This window comes from Lithobates pipiens, unplaced genomic scaffold (genome assembly GCF_037356315.1).
Source record: "Lithobates pipiens isolate NorthernLeopardFrog02 unplaced genomic scaffold, aLitPip1_a1.2 Scaffold_56, whole genome shotgun sequence".
NCBI classification, from domain to species: domain Eukaryota; kingdom Metazoa; phylum Chordata; class Amphibia; order Anura; family Ranidae; genus Lithobates; species Lithobates pipiens.
The window spans coordinates 1,856,830-1,869,389 of record NW_027507878.1 but is presented as its reverse complement, the minus strand read 5'-3'; the positions used below and the strand labels follow the sequence as shown (position 1 = coordinate 1,869,389).

Here is a 12,560-nt window from a genome sequence, read left to right as displayed (position 1 = left end):
CCAAACCAGCAGATGGCAGCCTCTCCACGGCCAGGCCGATTGTATTCTGCAAGCGACCTCTTGACGTCATAGAGGGTGAGGCAGCGCGTTTCAGGGTGGGGATACCACTTTGTCAAGCCATCAGGCTATATATGTACATACTTTGGCCATCACTTTGCCTCATGGAGCTCCATATCTTATTGCCAGGCATCCAGAGGGTGATGTAACATCAGAGGGTGTGGCAATGCGTTTCAGGGTCATGAAACCCCTTTGACAAGCCAGTAGGATGTGGAAATGCATCAGGATATATATATATATATATATATATATATATATATATACTGTACATACTGTGGACACCGTGCCACCTGATGCAAATATATATTCTAGCCTTGCCAGGCATTCAAATGGCATGATAATGTCACAAAGGGTGCGGCAATGCGTTTCAGCATGGTGCTACCCCTTTGTCAAGCCAATAGGATGGGGAAAATGCATCAGGCTATATATATATCAGTGTGGCTTCCATGACTATGGTTGGGACCTGTCCTCGGTGCGGCTCCCATTACTATGGTTGAGCCCCGTCCTCGGTGCGGCTCCCATTACTATGGTTGGGACCCGTCCTCGGTGTGGCTTCCATTATTATGGTTGGGACCCGTCCTCGGTGTGGCTTCCATTATTATGGTTGGGACCAGTCCTCGGTGTGGCTCCCATTATTATGGTTGGGACCCATCCTCGGTGTGGCTCCCATTACTATGGTTGGGACCCATCCTCAGTGCAGCTCCCATTATTATGGTTGGGACCTGTCCTCGGTGTGGCTCCCATTATTATGGTTGGGACCAGTCCTCGGTGCGGCTCCCATTATTATGGTTGGGACCCATCCTCGGTGTGGCTCCCATTATTATGGTTGGGACCCGTCCTCGGTGTGGCTCTCATTATTATGGTTGGGACCCGTCCTCGGTGTGGCTCCCATTACTATGGTTGGGACCCGTCCTCAGTGCAGCTCCCATTATTATGGTTGGGACCTGTCCTCGGTGTGGCTCCCATTATTATGGTTGGGACCAGTCCTCGGTGTGGCTCCCATTATTATGGTTGGGACCCATCCTCGGTGTGGCTCCCATTATTATGGTTGGGACCCGTCCTCGGTGTGGCTCCCATTATTATGGTTGGGACCCGTCCTCGGTGTGGCTCCCATTACTATGGTTGGGACCCGTCCTCGGTGTGCCTCCCATTACTATGGTTGGGACCCGTCCTCGGTGTGCCTCCCATTACTATGGTTGGGACCCGTCCTCAGTGCAGCTCCCACTATTATGGTTGGGACCCGTCCTCAGTGCAGCTCCCATTATTATGGTTGGGACCTGTCCTCAGTGCAGCTCCCATTATTATGGTTGGGACCAGTCCTCGGTGCGGCTCCCATTACTATGGTTGGTGGTATCTGCCAGTAGTTGTTTGTCTCTGAGTCGGTGTTTGTTGTGGCTGGAGGCCTAAACATTTACAGTGGTTACGCAGGTACTAGAAGTTGATGCCCATAAGGACCTTGTTACTCCTATTTGTCAGACTATTCTGGATGGTCTTATGTTGCATATATTTATAGGTTATTTTTCTCATCACTTCCTGTCCCAGTGACACAACAGGAAGTGAGTGCAAATCCCCCTAAAAGGAAAACAAATCCCTTATCATGCCCCTTCTGGGAGATTTCCTCTTAATGACCTGTCCTAGTGACACATCTGGATCTCCCAAAACCTCCATAACATCACAGCACAAAACGGACCAATCAGAGCCGCTGTGCCAAGTTCTATATCGCGGTCACTTGATATTTATGCAGTTGTTGTAGATGGGAATGAGCCCCGAGTTATAGTAATATAATAACTATTATCTGTTGTGTTGCAGGCTGGCACAGAGGCAATGCTGCCTCTCCTACATCAAGGAGAACACCTGCATCGCCGGGATGATCGCCGCCAAGGAAGGTGGAATCTGCTTAGCAATGGAGAATGACCTTTGTGAGCGATCGCACTTTAAGGTGAGATTTATTAACTTATATCTGTCGTGTTCCTACTACATAAAAGAGCAATATATAAAATAGCTCAGCAAAGAGCGCCATCTGGTGCTGAGTTGTGATGCTGCGGGATTTAGATTTTTGGTTAGAATCTCATTGTCCTATACCAGTGGTCTCCAAACCGTGGCCAAGGGACCCTTTCCTTGCCTTTATCCGGCCATTGGACTCCAACAATGGGGCACCATTCTTTCCACTGACACCAATGATGGGGCTGTATTCCTTCCTCTGATATGAACAACTGGCACTATTAGACCTCCTAATACAGGGGACTGTTCCTCAGACTGAGTGACACCAACAATGGAGCACCATTCCTCCCACTGACACCAATGATGGGACACTATGACTTCCCTTGAGACCAACAATTGGCACTATGCCTCCCACTAATACTAATGATAAAGTATTGTATACTTCCATTGTTGTCACAGCATTTTCTACTACCAATGACCACATTTTGGCCCTCAGAGAGTCTGAAGGACAGGGAACTGGCCATTTGTTTAGAAAGTTTGGAGACCCCTGTCCTATACAATGCATTCAAGTGCCGTTATTAACCCATCAGAGTTTAACAGACAATGAATTTAAACTGCTGGGGGGTGGGAGGGGGGTGGGGGTTCTAAGTGATTGCACCTTTTGCTTTTTACATTTCTTCGGAAAGTTTTCCGAAATCATCGTATGTATCTATGAAGTGTCTATCGGTTTAGGTGCCAATCAGGTGCTCTCAGCTAAAATAAAGAAAACAAATATACACTCCTTGACCAAAGGTTTGTGGACCCACTGACCATCACACTTTTATGCCTGTTGGTACTGATGTTGGTTGAGAACACCTGGATCACCATCGGTATTCCAATTAATTCCAAAGGTGTCCAGAAGGGTTGAGATTGTGGTGGTAGGTGAGGAACACCTCTTGCCAGTTGGAAACCCTAGCAAGTTGGAAACTCAAGACAGTTGGAGAGTTATTATTACTAGAATAGTCTATAACCTGAAACATGGTCAACACATCTCAGGGAATTGAGGCTCCCCCTTCTTCAGGACTTTGGTAGTGTTGGTTCTATTGGTTAAGGGAACCAAAGTCTCAAAACATCCCAAGGGTGCTCAGTAGGGATGAGGTCAGGGCTCTGTGCAGGACATCTAGGTTCCTCCACACCAAACTGGTCAAACCATGTCTTCATGGAGCTGGTCCAAACTGGTCAAGCCATGTTTTTATGAAGTTGGTCCAAACCAGTCAAAGGATGTCTTTATGGGGCTGGTCCAAACTGGTCAAAACAAGCCTTTATGTAGCTTGTCCAAAGCAGTCAAGCCATGTCTTTATGGAGCTGGTTCAAACTGGTCAAATCATGTATTTAAGTAGCTGGTCCAAGCCAGCCAAACCAAGTCTTTATGAAGCTGGTCAAAAAATGGTTAAAACCATGTCTTTATGAGGTTGGTCCAAACTGGTCAAATCATGTATTTAAGTAGCTGGTCTAAGCTAGTCAAACCAAGTCTTTATGGAGCTGGTCACAAATGGTTAAACCATGTCTCTTTGGAGCTGGTCCAAATTGGTCAAACCACGTCCTTCTGAAGCAGGCCCAAGTTCACCAAACTATGTCTTTATGTGGCTGGTCCAAACTGGTCAAGCCATGGCATTATGAAATTGGTTTATACTAGTCAAACAATGTCTTTATGGGGCTGGTGCAAACTGGTCAAACCAAGCCTTTATGTAGCTTGTCCAACGCAATCAAATCATGTCTTTATGTAGCTGGTCCAAACTGGACAAACCATGTCTGTAAGTAGCTAGTCCAAGCTAGTCAAAGCATGTCTTTATGAGGCTGGTCCAAACTTGTCAAACTATGTCTTTAAGTAGCTAGTCCATATCCAAGGTAGTCAAACCAAGCAGTGGCGGAACTACCGCCATAGCAGCACATGCGGGCGCTATGGGGCCCGCAGTCAAATGGGGCCCGGTGAGGACAGGTGCTATTGCTCCGTGGGAGATAGCGGGCGGCTCCGCGGGTGGCCCGCGGGCAGTCCGCGGCTCCGCAGGTGGTCCGCGGGCGGCTCCGTGGGTGAGAGCTGGCGGTCCGCGGGCGGCCTGTGGGTAGTCCGTGGCTCCGCAGGTAGTCCGCGGCTCCGCGGGTGGACCGTGGGCGGCTCCGCGGGTGAGAGCGGGCAGTCCGCGGGTCCGCGGGGGGCTCCGCAGGTCTGCAGGTGATAGTGGGAGGCAGATGAGAGTGGCCGGTCCGCTGGTGAGAGAGTGGGCGTGAGCGGGCTGGCCAATCAGGGAGCTGACGGGTGAGGGAGCATAGAGATGACATCATCTCTCGCCGCCCTCTCATCCCTGCAGTGCAGTTCCCCCCTCACTGTGCAGGCAGCCAGGAAGCAGAGAGATGACATTATCTCTCTGCTGCCTGACTGATAATCTGCTGGCTGACTCTGTGACACAGCAGGAAAGTGGCAGAGCAAGTGACAATCCATAATGTGTGGCAGGCGACGTGGCAAGTGACAACCCAGGACGTGGCAAGTGACAATCTGTAACGTGTGGCAGGTGACGTGGCAAGTGAAAATCCATGACGTGGCAAATGACAATCCATAATGTGTGGCAGGCAACGTGGCAAGTGACAACCAGAGACGTGGCAAGTGACAATCCGTAACGTGTGGCAGGTGACATGGCAAGTGACAACCTGGATGTGGCAAGTGACAATCCGTAACATGTGGCAGGTGACGTGGCAAGTGAAAATCCGTGACGTGACAAGTGACAATCCGTAATGTGTGGCAGGTGACGTGGCAAGTGACAACCCGGGACGTGCAAGTGACAATCCATAATGTGTGGCAAGTGACAATCTAGGATGTGGTAAGTGACAATCTGTAATGTGTGGCAATCTAGGACGTGGCAAGTGACAATCCGTAATGTGTGGCAGGTGACGTGGCAAGTGACAACCTGGATGTGGCAAGTGACAATCCGTAACATGTGGCAGGTGACGTGGCAAGTGACAACCTGGATGTGGCAAGTGACAATCCGTAACATGTGGCAGGTGACGTGGCAAGTGAAAATCCGTGATGTGACAAGTGACAATCCGTAATGTGTGGCAGGTGACGTGGCAAGTGACAATCCGTAATGTGTGGCAGGTGACGTGGCAAGTGACAACCCGAGACGTGGCAAGTGACAATCCGTAATGTGTGGCAGGTAATGTGGCAAGTGACAATCCGGGACTTGGCAAGTGGACAATCCGCAACATGTGGCAGGTGACATTCTGCAACGTGTGACAAGTGACAATCTGCATCTGGTGGCAGGCGACGTGGCAAGTGGACAATCTGCAATGTGTAGCAGGTGATGTGACAAGTGACAATCCTTAATGTGTGGCAAGTGACAATCCAGGACGTGGCAAGTTACAATCCATAATGTGTGGCAAGTGACGTGGCAAGTGACAATCCAGGACGTGGCATGTGACAATCCATAATGTGTGGCAAGTGACAATCCAGGACGTGGCATGTGACAATCCATAATGTGTGGCAAGTGACAATCCAGGACGTGGCAAGTGACAATCCATAATGTGTGGCAGGTGACTTGGCAAGTGACAATCCGCAACATGTGGTAGGTGACATTCCGCAACGTTTGACAAGTTACAATCTGCATCTGGTGGCAGGCGATGATGGCTAGTGACACGCTCAGGGATCCCACTGATTTTGCATTATGGTGAGTTGAAATATTTCATTTTATATAACAGAACAGAAATTGGTTAAAAGGCCTGGAGGTCAGCAATGTGTTCCCTTCAGGGGCTGCATACAGTATACTGCATACTTTGTTGTTCAAAATTAATATAAGCCGTTGCCTGGGTACTGTGCCACATGGGTGTGGTAGTCTGTTGTTTAATGGCATTAGTTCATTTTTTTTGGTGGGGGGGGGGGCCCATACAACATTTTGCTATGGGGCCCTGTGATTTCTAGTTACGCCCCTGAAACCAAGTCTTTATGGAGCTCGTCAAAACTGGTCAAACCATATCTTTTTGGGGCTGGTCCAAATTGGTCAAACCATGTCCTTACGATCAGCCCTGAGTTTGTCAACGATGTCTTTATGGAGCCGGTTTCAAATTGGCCAAACCATGTCTCTTTGGGGCTGGTCCAAACTGGTCAAACCATGTCCTTACGAAGCAGGCCCATGCTCGTTAAACCATGTCTTTATGGGGCTGGTCCAAGCTCGTCACACCATGTCCTTACGAAGCAGGCCCATGCTCGTCACACCATGTCTTTATGGAGCTGGCTTTGTACACCGGGTGGGCACAGTCATACTGGAACAGAAAAGGGTCTTCGCCAAACTGTTACCACAAAGCTGGAAGAGCACAATTGTCTACAATGTCTTTGTATGATGCAGGATTATCAGGACCCTTCACTGGAGACACCTGAACTCCATCATTTTGAGGGGTTCACATACATTTGGTCGTATAGTGAAAATCTATTTTTTTCTTCCTCTTGGTTTACCGTTGTTGTTGGTCGTTGTGCTTCAGAAAAGTGAAGCATTCCTTCCCACCCATATTTCTTTCAGGATTTTTATATCTCTGGCAGTTGCTGATCTCCAGCCTCCCCGTCCCTGTGACACCCCATTTCTCAGGCACACTGTTAGTTTAAATAAAAAAAAAATATATATATATACACACAAGACCCTAATTTACTGTTGTTGTTGTTGGCCGACGGATATAATATTTTCATCTGGATTCCTTTCTGGATGTTTGCTCGGGTCACAGAAGGGTGATGTGTGTGGGAACTCCATAAGGAACATTTTCTTCTCTGCCCATCCTGGGGGGAAAAAAGTTAACTCTGTGCAAGCCTAGAATGGGAAAGTTGGCGGAATGTGGATAAAGTTCAAGCTGCGCATGCAGCGCGGGATTTCCAAGGGGGCAAAAGGAGCAATTACACCAGGCCCCCTAAAAGAAGGACCTCCTCTAAACAAAAATATAAAACAATATTAAATAATATATAAAATAATAAAAAAAATTATAAAACATATAATAAAAGATTATATAAAACAATATATATATATATATATATAAAATAATTATATATATATATATATATATATATATATATATAAAATAGAAAATGTATAGTAAAAAAAATATAAAACTATATAAAAAATTTAATAGAAAATAATTAAAATAAATAATAATAAAACAATATAAAGCATATAATATTAAAATTTTATAAATCAATATAAAAAAATAACAAAAATTATGTGATATAAAATCTATAATAAAAAATAAATATACATATATATATATATATATATATATATATATATATATATATATATATATATATATATATATATATATATATATATATATAGATATATATATATAGATATATATATATATATAAATAAAATGTATATATATTATATATATATATATATACATTTTATTTATATATATATATATATTATATAAAGTATAATAAATAATATATTATATATATATATATATAAATATATAAATATATATATAAAATATAAAGTATAATACATAATGTAATAAATAGTATAATAAATAATAGTAAAGTAATATAAACTGTATTATAAAAATTACCAACATAAAAGAAAATGATATAGAAAATAAAATAATATAACATTTATAATAAAAATTATATAAAACAATATAAAAATGATAAATAAAATAATTTAAAAAAATAATGAGGAAATAATATAAAATGTATAATAAAAAAATTATATAAAACAACATTAAAAACATGATATATAAATAATACAAAATAAATAAATAATGATTGAATAATATAAAATGTATAATAAAAAATTATATAAAACAATAAAAAATATATAAAATAATTAAAAAAATAAGGATGAAATATTATAAAATGTATTATAAAAAAAGTATATAAAACAACATAAAAAATGATTAATATAATAATACAAAAAAATAAGTAATAATATATTAATATAATATTTATAATAAGAAAAGATATAAAACAAAGATATTTAAAATAATAATAAAAAATTATGAAATAATATAAAATATATAATAAAAAAAGTTTTTTCTTTTATTAAATGTATCTTGGGAAGTAATATTTTGCCGGCCATCATCTGTAAAACTCTGCATGTCATGCTTTTTTTTTTAAATGTGTGAAGTCCCTGTAAATGTAAACCAACGCTGTGTATAAGGGGCTCCCCCAACCTGAATTGCATGGGAGCACTTTGTCACCTTTAACCCCCCCGATGTTTCTTGCTTTTCAGCTGTGCTGCGATTGCTGCTCCCTGGGGCTGAAGATCAGGAAGGAGGGTCACTCCTGCGAGTCCAACCTGAACCTGGGCTACCCCTGTAACCATATGATGATCCTGTGCTGTACCGGAGAAGAGCAGCTCATCCCACCGGATATAAGGATCCCACCAAAACCGGAACCTACATCAAGCCCAGACAAGGGTAGGTGGCCCCCCATCAGACCAGTGTTGCCACCAAGGCCTCTGCCTAGGGGGCGCCCTGGTTCCTGGGGGCAGAGAACAGTCTGATTGGATGGGGAGGGGAACAACTGTTTTGCTATAAATCACAACTATCTTTTTTTGTCTTGTATTAGCAGACGTGGATGAATGTGCCCTGAACACTCACAATTGCGCCAGAACTGAGCGCTGCGTCAACACGGCTGGATCCTTCGTTTGTGTCCCGGAGGTGATGTGCCAGACCGGGTTCTTGCTGGAAGAGGGAGTGTGCCAAGGTATCCTTTAGTCCTCAGAATCGGGGGGCACAGTGATGCCAATGTGGGCTCTCAGGCCAGTTCAGGAAGAGACTGATCAAATTTAATGCTTTTTTCTAGACAAAGTTTTTTGTAATCTGTTTGGATGGATTTGTGATTTTTTTTTTGTTGCTTTCTGTGTCCCTTTGGAGGGATTTTCCTTCACTTCCTGCCCCGGAGTCACAAAAGGAAGTGAAAGGAAATCTTTCTTAGTTCTCACCAGCATGGGTGTCCCCGCTGGAAGGTTCCCCTCACTTCCTGTCCCAGAGATATATGTAACATTTTTAGATTTCCCATCTCTTCCTCAGTGACAATCAAGACGTGGATAAAGGGGTGCCGCTGGTCCTCCTGTACCAAGCCAGCAGGGGGGACCAGGCAGCGAGGCGAATCAGATGTGGGCAGGGGGTGATCAACGCTGCAGGGGGGGCACACAGGGGGGCTGGGCAGCAGGGGGAAACACATGGTGCACAGGTAGGGTAATTGGTGTGCCATGGGGGGTGGGGGGAGGCAATTACTAGGACCGGTCCCCTGTATGGGTCTGTCTACAGCAGCTGAAAGCCCGCTTCTTCTCTTCTCTCTCCTGCCAGCTTTTGGTTGTTGCAGAGAGAGCCATACAGACGATTGGTTCCAGTAACTCACCCCCCCCCCCCCCCATGCCACACCAATCACCCTTCCTGTGCACCATATGTTTCCCCCTGCTGCCCGTAGAGGAGCCACATGAGAGGAGGGATGGGGGAAGAGGATTTGTGTTAATAGTGATGTTTGGGATAGATGTGTGCACTGCCGAAAAATTCATTCATTTTCGTTTCATTCGTTTTTGGGTTATTGGGTCATTCGTTATGATCGAAATTCTTAAATTCGAAAATGAGTAAATTCAAAAATTCATAAATTTGAAAATTCATAAATTTAAAAATTCATAAATTTGAAAATTCATAAATTTAAAAATTCATAAATTTGAAAATTCGAAAATGCAAAAATAAGAAAGTAAAGTCGAAAGAACAAAAATCAGAAAATTTAAAAAAATAGTTAATTAACTAATAATTACTTAACTATTAAATTATAGGTATTGGAATTTCCTTTTCAAATTTGACTGTTAGTGAATGTAATGAATAAGAATGTATCCGTAATACAAATTAATAATAAATAATAATAATAATAAAACTTTTTTAATTATGATTATTAATATTGTTATTTATTATTATTAATTTGTTATGTTCCATTTGTTTAGATGCAGCATTCATTACTTCACATAATTCGTAACTTCGGATAAATTTGTGTTCGTTACGTTCACTAACAGCCAAATTTAAAAGGAAATTCCAATACCTATAATTTAATAGTTAGTAATAGTTATTAGAATTTTCGTTTTTTTGAATCGTTGTTCTTATTTTCAAATTTCAGAATTTTTGAATATTTGAATTTACGAATTTATGAATTTTCAAATATTCGAAAATAACGAATATTCGTTCCATTCACTAATAGCCAAATTTGAAAGGAAATTCCAATACCTATTATTTAATAGTTAGTATTATTAGGACTTTCGGGCTTTCAAATTTTCAGATTTTCATTCTTTTGAATCTTTGTTCTTATTTTTGAATTTCTGGATTTTCGAATTTCGAATTTCTGAATTTCTGAATTTTTGAATATTCGAATTTACGATTTTCAAATTATCAAATATACAAATTTTCAAATATTAGAATTTGTGAATATTCATAAAAATTTGTAAAAATTTGTTAAACAGGTTTTTATTCATTCAGATATTGAACTAATTTGTCTAAATTAGTTAAAAAAAAACTAATTTGGAACAAAATTAATTGCACATGTATAGTTTTGGAGGCGATTTGTGCCAGGATGGAGGATTGGGGGAGGATGTTATTTGAAGACTCAGAATATGAAATCTGAATTTCCATCTCAGAAAAAGTTTCTTGGAATTTTAGTATTTTCTTTTTCCTCTCTCTCTCTCTTTATCAGATATTAATGAATGTGTGGCGAGCCCCGCCCCCTGCAAGCCTGGCTTCACTTGCGTCAACACCCTGGGATCGTACGTGTGCCAGAGGAAACACCTCAACTGCAACCGCGGGTACCGACCCAACGGGAACGGCACCATGTGCATCGGTGAGGATGATGGGAGTTCTAGTGTGAAATCTGAGGTTTCCTTTCGAAGGGGTCTTGGGGAGGGGGTCTCCGGCACTCCTCGCTGCAATTTGTCATTTTGAAGAACATCAACTTAAAGGAGAATCATCTCTAAAACCAAAAATAAACTTTATGTGTCGGAATATTTGAATAAATCTGAGAAAATTCATGATATATGGGGCCTTCAATATCCAGAGCTAAAGCTCCCTTCCCAACATCCTAACATTGATGGAGAGATTCATAGATAGATAGATAGATAGATAGATAGATAGATAGGAGGGCTTTTTTTCGGGTGGAACTTGATGGAACTCAGTTCCACCACCTCTGGTTTGAACCCATTGGTGCCTACTCACCACAATCACTTGTAAACACAGAAGTCCAGTTTCTGTGTTTACAAGTGACAGCTCTGTAATGCAATCCTGGTATTTAATGCCCCTTTAAGACCCTCCTACTGTTCAGGGTTGGGGGTCATGGTTGAGTTCCAGCACCTATTATTTAAGAAAAAAAGCCATAGATAGATAGATAGAGAGAGAAATAGAGAGGAATAGATAGATAGATAGATAGATAGATAGATAGATAGATAGATAGATAGATAGATAGATAGATAGATAGATAGATAGATAGATAGATAGATAGATAGATAGAGAGGAATAGATAGATAGATAGATAGATAGATAGATAGATAGATAGATAGATAGATAGAGAGAGAGGGAGATAGATAGATAGATAGATAGAGAGAGAGGGAGATAGATAGATAGATAGATAGAGAGAGAGGGAGATAGATAGATAGATAGATAGAGAGAGAGGGAGATAGATAGATAGATAGATAGAGAGAGAGGGAGATAGATAGATAGATAGATAGATAGATAGATAGATAGATAGATAGATAGATAGATAGATAGATAGATAGATAGATAGATAGATAGATAGATAGATAGATAGAAGGAAGGATAGATAGATAGATAGATAGATAGATAGATAGATAGATAGATAGATAGAGAGAGAGAGAGAGAGATAGATAGATAGATAGATAGATAGATAGATAGATAGATAGATAGATAGATAGATAGAGAGATATAGAGAGAGAGAGAGATATAGATAGATAGATAGATAGATAGATAGATAGATAGATAGATAGATAGATAGATAGATAGATAGATAGATAGATAGATAGATAGATAGATAGATAGATAGATAGATAATTAGATAGATAGATAGATAGATAGATAGATAGATAGATAGATAGATAGATAGATAGATAGATAGATAGATAGATAGATAATTAGATGGATGGATAGATAGTAAGGACACATCCTAGAAAGGTTTGAGAGATTCCAACATTGCAACAAAGTTACAAAATCATTTTCATCTTTAATTACAAAGTTCCAAACTGTGTCAAAGTGAAGAAGACAAACACTACAAATAAATACATTATAAAATGGTAATAGACCTCCCGCCCTCCAGCCATAGTCCTCCTTCTTTGGTCATGGATAGATGCGTGCAATTTGTTTCTTTACGAATCGAAATTCTGATAAATTTTTTTCATTATTCAGAGATTTGGATGTATCCAAATTTCCAAATTAAAATAGTAAGGAACGTAAACGAATCCGAAATAAGAAAACACAATTTTTTCCAAAAATCAAATCGATTTAGAAAACGAGATCAAATTTGAAAACAAGAGTAGAATAAAATA

General features: G+C 41.0%; 1 protein-coding gene across 4 annotated transcripts in view; it reads left to right on the top strand.

Annotated features, from left to right (window-relative positions):
• Positions 1–12,560, top strand: part of FBLN2 (fibulin 2) — a 56,871-nt gene that overhangs the window by 32,359 nt on the left and 11,952 nt on the right. For 3 of the 4 annotated variants that reach the window (XM_077467472.1, XM_077467469.1, XM_077467470.1), the window contains 4 exons: positions 1,867–1,996; positions 8,244–8,430; positions 8,582–8,719; positions 10,706–10,849. In XM_077467472.1, coding sequence (XP_077323598.1) covers positions 1,867–1,996; positions 8,244–8,430; positions 8,582–8,719; positions 10,706–10,849 — 599 coding nt within the window. The remainder of the gene's footprint in view (positions 1–1,866; positions 1,997–8,243; positions 8,431–8,581; positions 8,720–10,705; positions 10,850–12,560) is intronic. The other variant, XM_077467471.1, reaches the window with a different exon arrangement.